This window comes from Balaenoptera musculus, chromosome 17 (assembly GCF_009873245.2).
Source record: "Balaenoptera musculus isolate JJ_BM4_2016_0621 chromosome 17, mBalMus1.pri.v3, whole genome shotgun sequence".
Lineage (NCBI taxonomy): Eukaryota > Metazoa > Chordata > Mammalia > Artiodactyla > Balaenopteridae > Balaenoptera > Balaenoptera musculus.
The window spans coordinates 40,159,120-40,177,625 of record NC_045801.1 but is presented as its reverse complement, the minus strand read 5'-3'; the positions used below and the strand labels follow the sequence as shown (position 1 = coordinate 40,177,625).

The following is an 18,506-nucleotide window of genomic DNA, read 5'->3' as shown; positions in this document are numbered from 1 at the left end:
TAGGGAGGGTGGGAGGGAGACGCAAGAAGGAGGAGATATGGGGATATATGTATACATATAGCAGATTCACTTTGTTATACAGCAGAAACTAACACACCATTGTCAAGCAATTATACTCCAATAAAGGTGTGAAAAAAAAAAAAGAAAGATGTGTGTGCACGGAGCTAGAGGAGCCCTGGAGAGAGCAGCAGACAAGCTGGGGCGAAGCTCCTGGAGGTGATGTGTGCTCAGGATCACAAAGGATCACAGTGAACGGCTCTCCCATCCCTCACGTGCCCCAGCCTAAGACCCAGGCGGCTGCTTCCTCTCCTCTGTCAGCCCCCAAGTCAGCCCTCCGGCTCTACTCATTCACCCGGGTGGCCCAGCTCCATCCCCTCCTCTCTGTTCCCACTGCCTCTGCCCTCTAGACACCCATTTTCTCCATTCTGCCCTTCACCTCCATTGCCTACACTGCTGCCAGAGTGATCTTCCAGAATTCCGATCGGAATCCCTTTGCCCTGCGTAGAATCATTTTCCCTATTGTTGGGTCCTAGAGGGCCTAACAGTACAACATTTTCCCCCCACCAGGTTCAGAGCAGTTAGAGATAGTCAGGATGGACGAAGGCTATGGAGACAGAACGGCAGCTTTACTACTGAGAGTCCACATTTTTCAGTATCAGCTTCAGGTGCGTGCCAACAAGGGGCTTCGGAATAGTGAACCCCAGAAGCAGACACGCTTCCTCTGCAGCCCCAGGAAGCAGGCCCCCCCGCATTGCGCTGGTGGCCTCGCACCCAGAGGGAAAGACGGGAGACGCCCAGCTTCCTTATCTGTTATTCCCTAGGCAGTTAAGCTACTCGCCTCCCTGGGGAAGGGGCGAGGGGTGAGGGAAGGCAGGAGTGTTATATCAGGGAAGCTCCCTCTGTGTAGACAGAAACAGCAAGAAGGAAGCCTCATCCCCATCACAGACCTACCAGCTGAAATAGGAAGTCCTGCTTGTGTGTTTAGGGCCGTCATTCTCTGGATCGTTCACCACCCCCACCCCCTGTACCCTGCGCTCGGGCTCCGCCAAACTATTCCTAGTTACCTCAACCCACCGTCCTTCCAGACTTGTCTTGCCTTCACCCAGGAGGCTTCCTCTGCCTGATCTGAGTGCTTTTCCCTGCGTTCTCTACCTGGTGAATCTTAATGCCAAGACCAAACTTAAATCCGTGTCCTCCATGAAATACGCTCTAACCTGCAAGGCAGACTAGACAACTCCCTCCTCGGGGGACCAGTCGCATTTGGTACATGTTTCTTTGAGTTCAGCCCCAGTGAGATGTAATCTGGGGTATTTATATCGGTCTCCTCAACATGGCACTTCCTGCTCACAAAGAATAAGTTTCCATTGTCCTTTTGTCCCCACGGACGCCAGCACAGTGCCTGATGCACAGGAAACACTCGGCAAACGCAGGGAGGAGAAAGGACTGAGGTCAAGGCACAAAGACCGGGAGACACAGAGGCAGGTTGAGAGACAAGCACGTCCAAAGACTCGAAGCCATGCCAGTGCCAGCGTCACAAGAGGACGGCGACCTGTTTGGGGAGCAAGAATGAGAGCGAGTTGGAGGCGGAGGGGATCGTCTGCGTAGGATGGGCTCTGTGTGTCCTGGTTGGAGATTCGAAGGTTTTTCAGAGGAAAGACTGTCTCACGGGGCAGCTGGAGAGTGGGAGAGTATGGGGGGTGGGGGGGAATTGGAGAAGGGGTGAGCCTGAGGGTGTTGGAGGGACCTCAGTGAGAACCTATCCAAGGCAGCGGCATTGAAGATGCAGAGAGAGGGCTGAATCCGAGAGCTAAAGAGCCCGACTCGATAGACGCCGTCCCCTTCCGAGAGCTGGGGAGGGCAATTCCAGGCTTTCCTATCTGTGCCACTGGTGGCTTTTGGTGCTAGTAACAGGTTGGAGGATATCAGAGAAGCCCCTCGAAAGGAGATGAGTTGGTGTGAGGGACCCTTAGATTTTACAGGTGAAGGTGTCTTGTGTCATTGGAAATTCTGGTCTGTCCAGTAGCCCTGGAAAGACTCGGTCGGCGGTGGAGGTGAAAGAGGTGGGAGGCATCCGTGTGTAGGGTACGGTTGGAGCCGTTGGGTCGGTTAGAGTCGGGGAACATAGTGTGGGAAGGAGAAGCTGGCTGAGAATGGCGTCTGGGGAACAGCCACATTTTAGAGGCCAAGCCAAGGGCAAGAAACAGCCACAGGAAAGAGGACTCTGAAGATAAGCAGAATCCCCCAGTTAGTGTTAGCAGTGATGAATGCCATGGAGGGGGGACCTGGCCTGAAAAGAGGCCTTTGGCTAGGATGATTAGGGGTCCCCACTGCCTTGCACATTTACCAGTTAGAGAAAAAGAGTGGAAATAAGGTCCTGGCACGTTTTTATAATCATGGCCTTTATTAGAGATCAAGATTGGTCTCAATCTTAGGAGTGAGGCAAACATTATTGAGTAAGAGAGCGTTGAGTTACACCAGGCCTCCACACTAAGAGAAACAAAGCCCCCAATTATTCGCCTTGCCTGGTAGGAGAACGTACACAGAATTTGACATCAGTGTGGAAGTAAAGCTCCCATATGCTGGTTAAGAAGCTGCCCCAGCACCAGTTGTCTGATCAGTCTGGGTGAATTTGAGCACACCTTACCATAGCGTGGAAGCCACACCGGGGGGTTTGTGCTGCCTTGGGGCTCTCAGCCCTCACATTTTTCTCTTTCTTTTTTTCTTCCTTTTATTTAAACAAAATCCGTACAATTGTCATTTTAAATCCAGGCCTTGACATTTTAAGTGGGTACTTGCCTAGATTTCCACAGGTGTGATTGCAAACCCATAAATTACAAGCTTTTGTCTCCTGGGACAAGTGTATAAAAGGGGCCTCTTGTACCCAGGTGAAGTGGTAAACTTGGCAGCTGTGGCAGGCCCTTTGCATGGCGATCGTGATGATAAGCATCTGTCTCCCAGCACCTGCCAGTGTTTGCCTGCCCCGCTGCAAAGCCAGCTCTGCCCAGCTGTCTGCTGCTACAGCAGCCCCAGCTGCCCTCCTGCCCTCCCCGGGGAAGGGAGGAAGCTGAGGGAGGAAGAGGAAGAGCCCCACACGCCTGCCCTCTGGTGGGCGGGATGCACAGTGACAGCCAGCCCAGCCCTGACTGCTCCCATGGTCTAGCGGCCCCCCCCACCCCCAACCCTGCACAGCCACTGACTGGTCCACGGAGGTGGAACCTGTCCTCCCTGCCCTCCGTGTGAAACCTAGGCCGACCTGTTCTGCTCTTTGTCAAGGAGCTGACATACACGTAGGTTTACACACTGCGGATGCTCTAGTCTTCCCACTCTTGCCATGCCGTGAAAATCGTACATTTAATAGTGGTTGTATATTAGAAATCTGAACAAGTACTGGAATATGTTAAAGATTAGAAGTAGTTTTCATTCTATAATTTTAATATATTCATTCATTGCCTAATTTTTTGATGGGGGGGATATGAGCTTTTTTAAAAAATTCCTAATTTATACCAGTTTGCATATGGATTTAATATAAAATGAACTAGTGGGTCATCTTATATTTCATGTTACCTCTCCACCATGCCGCTGTTCCCACTTCATTGATGTAGAGGGAGAATGGCCAGCTGGAGCGCTTGGACTCCTTTCTTTCTTGAGACTTAAGGTGACTCTGTGCGCCCAGCAGACACTCAGTGAATGTCACTGACCTGAGGAATTGGGCCAGGGCTAGACTACAAGCTGCGGTGATGAGAACGCACAGCCCGGCCTTCCCTGCGGTCTTGGCTCTACCCTCCAGGCTGTGGGCTGTGCAGAGGGATGGGATGGGACTGGCTCTTCCCATGATGCTTTTCTTCCTCCAGGAATGGATGAGTGGACAGATCAATAGAGATATAAAGAAGTGTAGACATAAAATCAGTATTTATCTCGATAGCCATCCCTGAAATTTGATCCAGGGATATAAAGAGACCTGTGTTCTGGCTTCAGTCTTGCCACACTCTAGCTGTGTGTCTTTGAGAAGGCAGTCGCCTCTCTGAGCCTTCATTCCTCTGCTGTGAAATGAGGGGAATTGAAATTAACGATCTAGAGGCAATGCCTCTAGATCTAAAGTTATGGTTCTTAGAAAGAGTTAAAATTATTCAAGAAGAGAAGAGTCCATCATGATTTCACAACTGTTCCCATGACTGGGTCAAGGTGACAGGTCCCCAAGAGGAAATGCAGTGGAAGAGATGGAGGTTAGGAGTCCTTGAGGAGGATTCACTGTCAATGGGTTCCTAAATCAAGGAATTCTGAAGAAATGTCATGGCAGGACGGGCAGTTTGGTTTGGTTGGGTTTTGGTGATTCACTTACAGTCGCGAGGGGAAGGGGAGGCCTGGCTGGAGGGCCTGGCCCAACACACTGCTGAGTCCAGGCAGTCAGGAAGTTTTCCCCGACTTGTAGTTTTTTGACACATTTTTAAACTTTGGATTCTTAGGTGCTACTTTTTTCCTTAAATTAGAGTATAATTTAGGGTGCAGGGGGGCCAGTGGGGCACACTCGGGGGGAAGCGGAGGTGATCCTGGCCTCTGGGTACCGGTGGACCACGCCCTTCTCTTTTCACACCAGGGCTCACAAGACATTTTTATTTTCTCTTTAGTTTCCTATCTACTTAACTGAGAAAAACAAAAGCAGCCAGAACTGGGGTCAGAGCAGGGCCACTGAGACTAAAAAGCAGCGCCAAGCCCAGGGCAGCGGTGTCCCGCTGGGCTCTAACACCTACACATGGGTGTATGTCCTCAATGCCCTCCGGCACCACTGTGACCCCAGACTGAATGAAACTGCTTTTTCATTCAGAAATCCTCTTCCCCTCAGAAGCTGACAAGCTAAGTCCTTTTAACTCTTTCCAGTGATGGGCGGCAGGGTGCAGAGGATGGGCTGTGAAAATCAGGCCAAAAAGGAAAAAAAAGAAATACAATGTAGAGTCCTATACGTCCTCTTAGGTAGAACCTGCAGAGCTGTTCAGAAAATGCATCCCACCTGATCCCACATCTAGAAATGATCTTCACTCTGACAGTAGAGTCACAGTGGTAACTGTGGCCTCATCGGAACTCTTCTTGCCGAAAGCTTTAGGGGTGCCCCCCCTGCTGCCCCCCGGGGTTCACCTCTGCCGCATCCAGCCCTTCTGTAACCGGCATCCCGGGAGAGAAGGCAGAAATGCATCGAGCCATCGTGTATGAATTCCCATTGAAACCCTGAAGTTCCGGGAAATGGGAATTTTTTGTGCACCCTCACTTATAAAATGGTTTTGTGCTTGTTTTTCTCTTCCAGGCTTTCACTACCTTCCTGTGTCTGTACGGCATGGTTTGGTATGCAGAGCACTACGGTCACCGAGAAAAGGTATAGAAGGGAAGGTGGAGATGGTCTTTTATTTAAACTAACCACGTCCTGCTTGGCACTTTAGCCCAGAGCACATTCACATGAGGATGTGGCATGTACGGCACAGTGAGAGCCGGGTGTCAGCCTCCCCGCTTTAGAAACGTAGCCAGTTCAGAATTCACTTCCTATCAGTTGCCATCCTTGCTTGTGACTGCCCTATTCAATAGGTCAGGACTTCTATCCTCATTTCTTAAGGGGGTTAAAGCTTAATTATTTGTTTATATATATATATTTTTTAAAATTGCATGGCAAGCCCCAGAGCAGTTTTTGAAAAACTAGGTCTTTCACTCTGTGCAGGCCTCTTCCTGTATCCCAGCCTGGAGCTCCCATTCGGAAACTCCTGCCCTGCCCACTTCATAATAGATGAAGATTAAGGTAGAGGATAGATGTGAGTGGGCTTAAAATGCTGTAGCAGTCTTTGTCAAGTGTAATTTTTTTTTAAGTAAAAATAACAGCTTTCATCCTTTATTCATACTTTTAGTCTAAGGAGCTAAAGGCGCTTTCTAGAAGATCTATTCTGCATCACCTGGGATATAGCCTTGATCTTATAGCTGAGAGCATAAGCGTGAGGTGGTCCTGCACTTGCTGGTGGGGATCCCCAGCCCGGGAGAGGACAGGGTTGAGCAGCCTCGCTTGTTTGCTGGCCCCCCTCCTCCCGGGACCACTTGAAATTCCACCACTAAGCCTGCCTCTCTCCCTAGACCTACTCAGAGTGTGAAGATGGCACCTACAGCCCTGACATCTCCTGGCCTCACGGGAAAGGTACAAAAGGTATCTCTCTCTTGCTCATTGTTAAAAACTCTCCTGGGTCCTCTCCCTCCCAAGGCCCAGGAAAGGGATTTAGCATCAATACTTATCTTCCGAATGTTGATAAATATATGCCCTGAAGGGTCTCAAACCTACTCAACGCATGTCTCCTGTTACTTATTAAGAAACATGCAAAGTGCTCACAGGTTCTGCTCAAGAAACTTGCTTCGTAAGAAGAGGTGCCACGTGGTTCTGCCTTTTCTGAGACAGGAAAACGTAACGAGATCCCACTGTCTCAGGCATCCTGATCGGGATGTTCTTCCTCTTGGCTTTCATCGCGAGTGAAAAGCGTTAGGAAGAGTCGTGTGCCAGGAGGAGAAACCTTTCCAAAGAGGTGGATCGACTTAATCGTGTTTATTCAAGAGATAGACCAGCATAAGAGGGATCTCAACAGTGTAGTCAGGGATCTCCCACTGGCCTCTCTCCAAGGAGCATTTTGGAAAGATTTGGGGCCACCTGGTTATCCTAAAGAATTTGACTTGTAGAACAGTGACCCAGAGGAGGCTCCACTGGATAGTAATTCCATGTCAGTTATGAGCTGATTGTGGGCTTGACCGAAGGAAGAGAACTGAATGTCAGAGCCCGTGAATTTTAACCCACAGAATTGCTCAGAGAAGCGGGGACGAGGGAGGGGAAAGCACTGCTGAGGCAGTTGCTCTCCTGAGTCCTTTTGGGGTGAAGCTCATCACAGCTGTCCCTGGGGAAAACACTAGCGAGTGCTGGTCACCCTGTTTGAGATGGTTTCTCCTGAATCAGCTACCTAATATAGAATGCTGATGGAGGTAGGCACAGGGGTTCCCCAGGGCTCCCTTATTCAGAACCATCCTAGAGATCAGTCCGTGGCAATTCCGGGTTCTCCACTGAAAAGATTAAAAGAAACAAGCAATGGTAGAGATATATTTAAATGAAAGATAGACAGTTTAAAAAAAAATCTGAGCCCTGGAGCAGAGAACCTTTTGGCTTAGCTGCTAAGCCAGAGGCTTTCCACGTGCTCAGCCCGAGGGCAGAGCCAGCCTAATGCCAGAAAATTCCGATGACCTTCCAGGCCTTACACACCCCTACCCGGAATGCCCACCCTCACCCCACCACTACCCTGGCTCCAGCCTCCACCTGGGTGATGCCTGCTGATTGCCCAGCACTCAGCCAATGTAGACGTCTTTCTCTAAGCTCCCACACAAATGATAGAGCCTGACAGACGACACCGTCCCTGCAGCGGCAGGGGCCTGATTTGTAAAGGTGGCTTCCAGATCAAACCATTGAGGGCATGTAATATCTTTGATTTTTGCCAAGTCAAGAACCCATTCCAACTTAGGGATTTAGAAACAGTGGTGTGTAGCTGGTCAAGGTGTGGACACCTAGTTGATGCGTCCTTTGATTGCTAAGGTAGACTCGACACCCACGTGGTTTGTTTTCATTGTCTCTCCTTTGTGCTTCGATGTTATTTGTGCTCTCACTTCTGGTCCCCATCACCATGACCACGATCCACCCTACGGTGTGAATGTAAACATCCTCGGGACGCTCCTGTCTTTGTGGAGCCCTGACTTGCACACCCTGGCCCCAGCTGTGCTAGCTCAGCGCCGGGGTTTCTGTGCCTTGATTCATTGACGAGGCCACTAGATGGCGCACAAGGGTCAGTGGAGGAGCGGTGGGGCGGCCGGGCAGGGAGAGCCGGAATCGGAGGCTTCAGAGGCCCGAGCCGGGAGCCCACAGCCCACCGTGACGGTGTGTCCCGATTCCTTTGGCCAGGTTCTGAAGACGGCCCACCCAAGCATCCAGGCAACAGCGAGAGCCATTCTTCCAGAAGAAGGAATCGACATTCCAAGTCAAAAGTCACCAACGGAGTTGGAAAGAAATGAAAGACCCTGGCTAATCAAAGATGTTCCAGGGAGTGCCTCGAACTGGGAGGGGACGGAATCGGCTGGACCTCCCTGGGGGGAGGTGGAAACGCATAGCGTGAACGGGAAGGAGCGGGGGCTGGGAGGGGTCATTATTTGAGAGCATAAGTCTTGTTGCCCACAGACCCGGCCACACGGGGCAGACCATTGCGGGGGGTCCTTCGCCACTCGGGTGTCTCTTGTAACTTCAGCACTTGGCACGTGGTCACCGGTAGCAGGACAGCGCTCAAAGGAGAGCGTAGCTATTTACTCAGTTGCCAGAAGCAGTTCTGTGCTTGCGTGTGTTGTGGATGCAGTTTAAACATCTTCACTGAGGCAGGGCACCAGCCAGCCAGTTGACGGACTGGTCACCAGGTTTCATTTTTCTGAATCTGCCTTTCCGTCTGACTGACTGATTTAAGTCCAGGCCACTTATCTGTCTTTTATTTTGTCGTTTCTTATTTCTATGTCAGGATGCTTACAGGCCTTCAGAAGCCACCACTGAAGTTAAATTGGGGGAGGTTTCTCTTTTTTTCTAGAGGAAAAAAAGGGGGGGAGAGTTTGTGTTACACTTTAGCAGCCTTCTCCCCTTTTTAGGACCTGAAACTACACAGCGGTGGGTGGAAACCAGGCTGAGGAAAGGTTAGCTACCCACGTAGGATCCTGGGCTTCAGATCGGAACCTTTTTGTTCCCTTTCCAATGTCGCTTGTCCAGACTTATCCACAGTGCACAGGCGTGGACCTGCCGAGAGGCAGTGCTCACCGCGGCCCCTCCCCGCCAGGTGCCTTTTCCATTTTGTTTGTTTTCCTTCCATGGTGTGTTGCTGACATTGTCTTTTAGTCCCCTGTGAGGTGCTGGTGAGTATTCCCTTTCATCCATCCGTGCCATGCTCTAGAACATTGACCCTGATAGTTCACCACTTCTGATGGATCCCTGTTTTAAATAAAACGGTTCACGTTAAAGCCCATCAAATTCTGTCTCTGTAAAGTGCTCATTTCTTTGCCTCTTATTGGTATTTTCCACTATTTGTAAGCAATCACTGTATTTTTCAAGTGACTTTAGGATAATATGAATGTGTATGTGTTTTACATAGTGAGAAGAAAAGAAAAGAAAATTTAGAGGGCTTACAGACACATGTCCCTTTTCCTAACCTTCCCAAGTGATCAATAGGAAATGAACAAGATAGTCATTGTTTTCTTACTAGGGTAACGGTTACATCAACCAAGTTGGATTTTTTTCTCTAACAAGTGGCCGGTATCCAGTTGATTTTCCTGCAGATATAAACTTGCTGAAAGCAACGCTTTTGTTCCCTCATTTCACAGAGCACAAAGGTTTCGATGTCTTTTCCCCCTTTAAGGAAGTCTTTACCCATAGAAGTGTCATGTTTTTCTTTTCCTGCAAAAGAATCCCAGGGTGAAGGGGTTAAATGAGTCACGCAAAGCGAGGATCACCTGCTGTGCTCGGGGTGAGGGGTGAGTGTCGCCAGTCACCGGGCTGGTGCGCCCGTGCGGTCCCAGCAGCGGCCCCATCCTTCCCGTGATAGTCCTGAAGAGAGGCAAAGAGGTGCTTGTCCCATAGACCCACGTGCTCTTTTATCACCCATCAGAGAGGCCTTTCTTAAACAGAGGTACAATGTAAAATCTGTGTGGCTTTGAAAGTAGGTGAGTTTGTTTCGTTTTGCTTCTCCGAGCACTTCTGTGCTTCACGGACACCGTGTACATGGTTGGCCTCAACTCCACTTCCTCGTGCTGGGCCACCTCCCTGAGTGTCTCCAAGTTCGTTTTCTGGCGCTTTAACCCTCCTCTGATCGATAGCCAGGTGCAGCTGAAGAAGACGTTTCCTTCTCCAAGGCCGGCCTAGGGGAGGCACCCGCCCACCTGCGATGACTTGGATTTCCTTGGGTCACGTGAAAGCAGCGTGCACGTGAGACAATCTTTCCTCAGTGGCTTTGTACGGAACGGCCGGGAAAGTCCTCAGCTGCTTTCCGGGTCCTTTTTTTTTTTTTTTTTTAATTTATTTATTTATGGCTGTGTTGGGTCTTCGTTTCTGTGCGAGGGCTTTCTCCAGTTGCGGCAAGCGGGGGCCACTCTTCATTGCAGTGCACGGGCCTCTCACTGTCGCGGCCTCTCTTGTTGCGGAGCACAGGCTCCAGACGCGCAGGCTCAGTAATTGTGGCTCACGGGCCTAGTTGCTCCGTGGTATGTGGGATCCTCCCAGACCAGGGCTCGAACCCGTGTCCCCTGCATTAGCAGGCAGATTCTCAACCACTGTGCCACCAGGGAAGCCCCGGGTCCTTTCTTTGAGTTTAATCTTTCTTTTTTCCCTTTCAGTAAGAGCTCTTGACTACAGTGTTTCCAAAACTAGTGCTTTCCTTGGCCAGCCAGATCCGCGGCTGCCATTCCTCCTAGAAACTGTGCTGCTGGGTTTGGTCTACTTTTTCCATTCATTTCTATGCAAATGGGCTTCACATTGATGAAAATAGATCAGAGTTGTCATTTAGTATCAGAAACGATTTGATTGCAAGTGATCTCACATTTGCCATTTACAAACTGCCCTCTTAAAAGGCACCATTGTTTTAGAAGTAATGTGCGAAGAATTCTTGACGTATATTTCTCTGTATGTAGCATGGCATGGAGTGTTGAGTACTTTTTCTTTTTTGTCATTCTTGGTCTTTCCATGGCCTTTCCCTGCCTTTCTTGTGTCTGTTTTCACCATTTGTAAAAGCCTTGGCCAAACTGCTCCCACAGCAATGCTAGGACACTTCATTGACCTGTTTTAAGCATTTTGATGATAAAAGACATCCTATAACTGCCAGTCTTATTTTCACCATGACTGCTTCTGTAGTGAGCTCATGAGTAAAGTACTCACCTAGGAGAAATAAAATAAAATTCTTTACCAAATACATCAGGTTCAGCCCTATTGGTCTCCCGTCTGAAGCCGCTCTGCATCATCTCTAAGTGATACCTCTTTTTGTCAGGGGTCTCCCTTTGGAACTGGACCCTTGGGTTGCCTTATTTGTTGATAATAGCACAGTTAGTCAGGCCCTTACAGGGGGAGCTAAATGCAGGGTGGAAAAGAAAAAATTTAACCATTGGAAACCAGAGGAAGTGAGCACTTTAAACAGGGGGGATTAATTTGTGTGCTCTGTGCTCTTTGAATTATGCTTAGTGTTACCCGCGTGTTCACCAGGCGGGCTTCACTTACAGAGTTCTTATTGCTGTGAAAACCAGGTATCCCCCAGGTAGGTAATTGCAATCCTCAATGTATTTCCCACTTTTATGATTGAAATCAAGATGTGAGGAGAGCCAGGACTTCTGTTCATCAGTGTTTCGTTACAGGTGCATCTCTTGCCTTCATTGTGCATGTGCATTGCGAGGGTTATATTTGAGATTTGGTTCTCTGTGAGTTTCAGCATTAGTATGGCTAAGACCAATGGGCTTCAGAGTCTGGCTCCTAGCCCATAATAGATCTTTACAACATTTCGCTTTATCACATTTTATTCTAAACCTGATGCTAGGACTGTCACAGGTGAAGGTCACAAAATTTTTTAATTGAACTCGGATATTACCTTTGATGCAATAAATACCTACAGCTTTTTTATTTTGCTGTCTTCTGTGAATTTAGAGGAATTATGTATTAATGTCTACCAAAGAACGGGGAGAAGAGTTGGATGTGTATATTTCTGGTTTTTGTTTTTTTAGTCTGTGGGAATGCGGAAATGTAAAATTTTCCTTGTCACCTATGTTTACTAAAGATCACCTTTAATCCCTTTCAGAAATTCATCTGCAGTTTTGTCTGCCTTGACATTCCCTTTCTTCCATCCCCTTCTCATAAACCCAGTGAGGACAGAAACATCATTCAGAAAATAGAATTTGCCTGAAGAGTTTTGCTTTCCCGGCTGATGGCAACCAACCACCCAACCTCCTTAGCCATTCTGGGCTCATGCTTGAACCTCCTGAGCCCCAGGTGTTAATTTTGTTTGCTTGTTTTGTTATTGGAATGCTCTGAAAACGTTCTCCAAGGGCCTGCAAATTGTGGACACCCATATGCCCCAAATGGCAGGAAGGTTTTCTCCGATGTTCCTGGCCTCGTGTCCCTCCACACAGTCTCCCCAGGGCCTCAGATACCAGTGTTCCTGTGTACCCCTTTTCTGGACGCTGAGTAAAGGGGACTCGTGTGGCTTTACAGCACAGGAAATAAGGTTTGTTTGCCTTTAAAAGAAAAGTAGATAAACCTGAGACCAAAGACCTAAAATACTGCATTCTCATGTCTGAAGTATACATATTATAGCCTTAATTGCAGTCAGGATTTATGTTACAATCCATACTGGAAAATCTGGACTGTAAACCTTCTTGTTACCACTTGCCTGACTCATTCTCATCAGTCCAACTGCATATTCACAGGCTGATTAGGTATTTTATGGATGCAACCTGGGAAAGGCTTCAAAATGTTGAGAATCCTCTACCTTCTCTTAGACTGTATGAAATCCAGGCCAAGAACAGAGGGATGAGTTCACTAGGGCCACCGCTAACAAATCTTCCAAAGGCGCTTGAAGGACTGGGATCCTTCGAAAGACCTCTGGATGGGGCTCTGGGAAACCCCTCCCTCCCTCGTGTCTCCCCAGTGGCCACCATAGCACTCAGCTGGCTTTGCTGGAGAGCCAAGTGCCAGAGCAGCACTTCTAATTCCAGGGAAAGGGGGTCCCTGTGACCCCCCCCCCCCACACACACCCCTGGGATGTATGTGTGTTCTTCAGTCCTGTGAGTTTGCTGTTAATCCCTGTTTTCCGGGCTCATGAGGCTTAAGTACCTGACCCAAGAGTACACCGCCACTAGGGGACGTCAGATCAACCCAGAGCCTTATGCTTTTTCTCCGACTCCAGGCTCCGTGTCTTAATTCTTGGGCACATGTCTTAAGCCCCATTACTGGACCCGAGCCTCCACCTATCCCCCTGCCTTGCTCCCAGACAGCCCCAACAAATGGCTGATGAGGAGCCCCTGGGGGCGCCCACGCCTCTGCCTCCCCTAGCCCTGGTGCTCGCTTTACTAGCGATGGCCAAACCTCCAGGCCACTGCAGATGTTGATCCTCGGTGTGATTTCAGCTGGTTGCACGCTTGGTGGAAGGAATAACTGGTGTCTCATGCTCCTTGAAGCAGGGTTCCATCTCTCCCCATTTGGGTTCTTTTCGTGGTGTTTTGGTGCATTCTGCAAACTGTCAGAAGGCAATTCCTCCTGCCCGTAGCAGCTCCCTCTGCCCTCAGGAATCTGATTTACTATCTGGCGAGGCCATAAACCTCTGCTCTCCACTTCTGAAAAACAGCAAAAAGTATGGGAAAGAATGTAAATTATAAATACTGAATTCCTATGGTCAGCAATAATGTAACGGCCTGGGTTGTTGTGTTTTGTGTTTTTTTCTTTAAATATGGTATCCATATGGCTTTAATTTCTAAGGGCCTGCATTCCCCCCCCCCTGCCACCATCACCATATTTCTAAGGAGAACAGATAACAGTGAAATATCCCACTGGGTTAGAGTGTTTTTTCCAAAACGAGAAATAGCATTTTCTGATGACTCACTGGCCCAAGACTGAAATGCCTCTCTTCACGGAGAGGGATAGAACTCTAGGTGACAGTGACACCTCCACAGTCATCAGCCTGCCGATCTGGTCGCTCTGCTCCAGACCAACCCCTGGTGTTGTCACTTAGCAAACCCCACCCCCAATTTTGACTTTCCAGGAGGAGGTTTCTCCTGTAAGATGTTTTGAAATTCTCTTCCTGTCCCTCTTAGCAGTCAAGGTCTGCTCACTCACTGGAAACAGACTTCTTACTTCTACTTGCACCGCTGCTGCAAGCAGCTGCAAACTCATCCTGAAGACTCATCCTGAACTGCAAACTCATCCTGAAGACCAAACGGCGGCTGGGTTTGAATTTTCATTCCAGGGGTGGGTCAGCTCCAGGCTTAGATTTCACACGCGGGGTAGAAGCAGCTGCTTGCTCCTCTGAGGCAGGAAGGAGCCGCTGGTCACCAGGTGAATTCCTGCTGCCCTTCTCTGACCACAGAATCCAGTACCTGAGATCATTCTGCTGGCCTTCAGCATTTTTGCCCTTAAACCCAACCTCGTCCCAGTTCAAAATGATGGGTGAAAGCTGCAAAATCACCCAGGGTCCCAAGTTACTGTTAGAACAGCCCAAGTCTGCCAGAGCATCTATTAAAATTGATGGGTCTGTGTTTTTCTTCGTGTGGTCAGGAAGTGTGCTGACAGCAGAGGAGGGTGCATGAGAACATGATGCTTGAGATCACAGGCGTGTCCACCCACAGAAATATATAGGCTTACAAGCACCTATTCACTCCTACGCTCGCCTTCATGTCTTCCTGTCATTTTCTTTGGACCACATTTGATTCACAAAATGCCAGGCTCAGCTTCAGCATGGGACTATCCCGACCACATGTAGGGCGTGGAGGAGAGGGCCAAGGTTCTCAGGAATCTCTGAGTGGATGTCGTGTACGTTTTGACTACCAGGATATCCTCAGCTGCAGGTCCGTTCCTCAAAATTGTGTCTCTGCCAGAAGGTTCTGTGTATGTACATCTAAGTAATTTCAAGAGAAGGTGAAGATAAGCCCAGCGGTGATGGCCATAGAATATGTACACGTCAACTGATGGGTAATTTTATGTGTCAACTTGACTGGGCCAAGGGATGTCCAGACAGCTAGTAAAGCATTATTTCCGGATGTGTCGGTGAGGGTGTCTCCGAAAGAGATTGGCATTTGAATCAGTAGACAGAGTAAAGAGCAGATTGCCCTCCCCGGTGTGGGCAGGCCTCATCCAATCTATTGAGGGCCTGAATAGAACAAAAATGCAGAGGAAGGGTGAATTTGTTCTCTCTCTGCTTGATCTGAGACATCCCTCTTCTCCTCCTGGACATTGTTGCTCCTGGTTTTCAGCTTTCAGACTCAGACTAGGACTTAAGCTCCCCCTTTGCCCCACTACATACACACAGTTAAGCCTTTGGACTTGGACTGAATCACAGCACCCACTTTCTTGGTTCTCCAGCTTGCAGACAGCAGGTTGTGGGACTTCTAGGCCTCCATAGCTGTGAAAGACAATTCCTATAATAGCTCTCCTCATATGTATAGACATATATATGTGTGTGTGTGTATGTGTGTGTGTGTGTATCTCTCCTGTTGGTTCTGTTTCTCTGGAGAACCCTGACTAATACAGCCAGGCTTATATTTAGACTAAGGTTTGTAAGTTAAAATTATAAAGGGAAATGAGAAAATTGGAGTCCTTGAGTAATGAATGCTCCAAAATGTGATTGCTGGCCTGTAAATCAACTTGTATTGCCACTGGTTTTTCAGATAACATTGCCGTGAACAGCAGAATTGCCGTTTAAGTTTAGAACAAGGGCATACATACACCTTCTGGTACGCTGCTGCGGAGATGGCCAGTGCCGTGAAATCTACCCCAGATGGGTATAATAGAGTGGCCCAAGGACAAAAACAGAAGTCCACATCATACATTGGACTCATTGCCTCAACCTTTCCCACCTGTCCTATTCTGACCCTTGGTTTTTAAAAAATCATTGCACTACAGCCATACCACCCTGAATGCACCCGATCTCGTCTAAAAAATCATTGCAAACAGTTAGTTGTATCTTGTTTAAAAAAAAACCCTTTAATGAGCAGCTGCTCAGACTGAGAGAGGGGGAAAAGAATGTTTAGTTTTTCCAAATAAATTTCTTTATATTTAGTGTGTTGGCATCACCCAACTGCTCTTCTGCTGAGACGCTAATGTGACTGGTAGGTAGTGTTTTTGCCCTACGTGGCAAAACAATTAATAGTAAAAACTAATGCTAACTATGTGCTGGACACCGTGCTTGGTGCTTTCCCTGGATCATCTGATCCGTCCCTCATGAGATCCTTATTGGAGGACAGACTGGAGAGGCTTTACAGAGAGAAGCAGTGGGGCTGGTACCTGAGGAGCAAGGAAGGAGTTGCGGGCTTGAGCCCACACTCCTCGGCGTCTCACGGATCAGCAAGGTCCGACTCAGCCATGTGTCCAGCATCAGGTCCTGCTCACCCCCTGCCCCCCCTCGTGCCCTCCACCCCCCACTGAGAGCGCTATGGGACCCCCGCCCGCCATTTCCATGGCCCACCAAGTACACCACATTTCCAGGCTCCACAGCGTCTGTGACACGCCTGGAACGTCTGCCCCCGGCACTCTGCCTGGTAAGTTTCATCGTCCTGAAAATCTCAGCTCAGACGCCCTGTGCTCTGTGAAACTCCCCTGATCCCTGATGGGCATGGACGTGCTCCTTCCCTGTGTGCTGTATCCACCTCTGAGTGGCAGTTCTGTCTCAGGTCTCCTGGACTCAGCCCAGGCTCCTAGCAGTGTCCATCCCCAACACCCAGGCCAGAGCAGGTGCCCGGTAAATGCTCTGAATGAGCACGTGACTGAGTGGGGCTGTGGGACAGAGGCCAAGGACCACCCCTTCCAGGATGGACACGAGGTGTGGGCGGCTGTTCCACTTCCCTCTGTTTCCACGGGAATCCCGCATGGGGTCCTCCGGCCCAGCTGCGCGTTGGCCTGCAGTTGGGTCTGCAGTTAAGTCCTGCTGCCTCCACTCTTTGTTTTTATTTTTTTAAATGATACCATCGTCCATCTCATATGACATTTATTTATTTGCTTGTTTATTTATTTATTTAGCCAGGCTGTGCAGCATGCGGGATCTTAGTTCCCCGACCAGGAATCAAACCCATGTCCCCTGCAGTCCTGCAGTGGAAGCGTGGAGTCCTAACCACTGGACCACCAGGGAATTCCCCCTCTTTATCTAAGAGTTTTTTTTTTTAAGAGGAGTTTTTGGTGCACTGAAAAATTGAGCAGAATATACAGAGAGTTCTCTCATACCCCCTGCCCCTACTCATGCAGAGCCTCCCCCATTATCAGATCCGCCACCAGAGTGGGACATTTGTTGCAGCTGATAACCTGCATTGATGCATTGGTATCACCCAAAGTCCACAGTTTACCTTACAGTTCACGCTTGGTATTGTACACTGTATGGGTTTAGACAGATGTATAATTGACAAATACCTACCATTTTAGTATCATACAGAGTATTTTCACTGCCCTAAAAATCCTTTGTGCTCTGCCTATTCATCCCTGCCCCCCCACCACCCCAGAATTTCAGGCAACAACTGACCTTTCTACCGTCTCCATAGTTTCGCCTTTTCCAGAATGTCGTGTAGTTGGAATCATTCAGTATGTAGCCTACTCAGATTGGCTCCTTTCACTTGGTAATATGCATTTAAGATTCCTTCATGCTTATTTATTTTTAGTGCTGAATAATATTCTGTTGTCTCGATGGACCAGTTTGTTTATCCACTCACTTACTGGAGGACATCTTGGTTGCTTCCAAGTTTTGGCGATTATGAATAAAGCTGCTGTAAACATTTGTGTGCAGGTCTTTGTGTAGGCATACATTTTCAACTCCTTTGGGTAAATACCAAGCAGTGCTGTTGCTAGATCATATGGTAAGAGTGTATTCAGTTTTGTAAGAAACCACCAAACTGTCTCCCAAAGTGGCTGTACCATTTTGCATTCCCACCAACAAAGAATGAGAGTTCCTGTTGCTCCACATCCTTGCCAGCGTTTTGGTGGTGTCGGTGTTCTGGATTTTGGCCATTCTAATAGGTATTTAGTGGTATCTTGTTGTTGTTTAAATTTGCATTTCCCTGAAGGTGTGATAGACCTGCCTCTACTTCTTCAGCCTGTGCTTTTACCTGTGTGCATTGGGCCCACACCCGGGCATTTCGGAGGGCTGTCTTGTTTCCTTTTTTTTTTCTCTTAAACTTCCACCAGCAGTGGAAATTGGCAGAGCCCCTTTGGAGTGTTAATCAGAAAATACCTTGTTTTCAAGTTTCTTAGGACAGCTTTCCTTTGAAGGTGATGACTAGGGACCACTTCTTGATTCTCAGCACAAGGGCTGGGACAGGTACCAAAGGCAATCACTCTCCTGCCCAGCACCCGTTTTGATATTGTAAGGTTCCCCAAAATGCTCTGATTTTCTCCCTTGGTTCCTGATTCATCCAAGTTTGGTAGAGCCCTCCATTTGGGGTTCAAAACTGTAGAGGTCCTTTTGAAGAAAAAATAATATAAAAAGCTCTTACTCTTGAAATTTGATTTTTAAAAAAGCAAATGCCGTATGGCCCCAATGCTAGGCTACCTCCCAGAGGCTTGGAAGAGGCCAAGTGAAAGGGAACTCAAAAGCGTTAAGTGTCACTAACTTTGCAGTGAATCTGCCTCCTCTGGAACCTGGACGAATTGTGATTCACCTGCTGCAGGTTCAAATAAACCACATCTCGGATTCTTCCAATTCATTGCTCAAACTGCAAGATGCCATTATCAGCAGGAAGTGTAGCCTTTC

The 18,506-nt window shown here is 48.5% G+C and overlaps 1 protein-coding gene across 1 annotated transcript in view; it reads left to right on the top strand.

Moving 5' to 3' along the window:
• PTDSS1 (phosphatidylserine synthase 1) overlaps window positions 1-9,058 on the top strand; it is a 68,249-nt gene extending 59,191 nt beyond the window's left edge. Inside the window, exons 11-13 of the mRNA XM_036830731.1 lie at window positions 5,297-5,365; window positions 6,106-6,175; window positions 7,958-9,058. Of these exons, the coding sequence (XP_036686626.1) occupies window positions 5,297-5,365; window positions 6,106-6,175; window positions 7,958-8,067 (249 nt within the window). The 3' untranslated portion in view covers window positions 8,068-9,058. The remainder of the gene's footprint in view (window positions 1-5,296; window positions 5,366-6,105; window positions 6,176-7,957) is intronic.
• The last annotated feature ends 9,448 nt before the right edge of the window (window positions 9,059-18,506 follow it).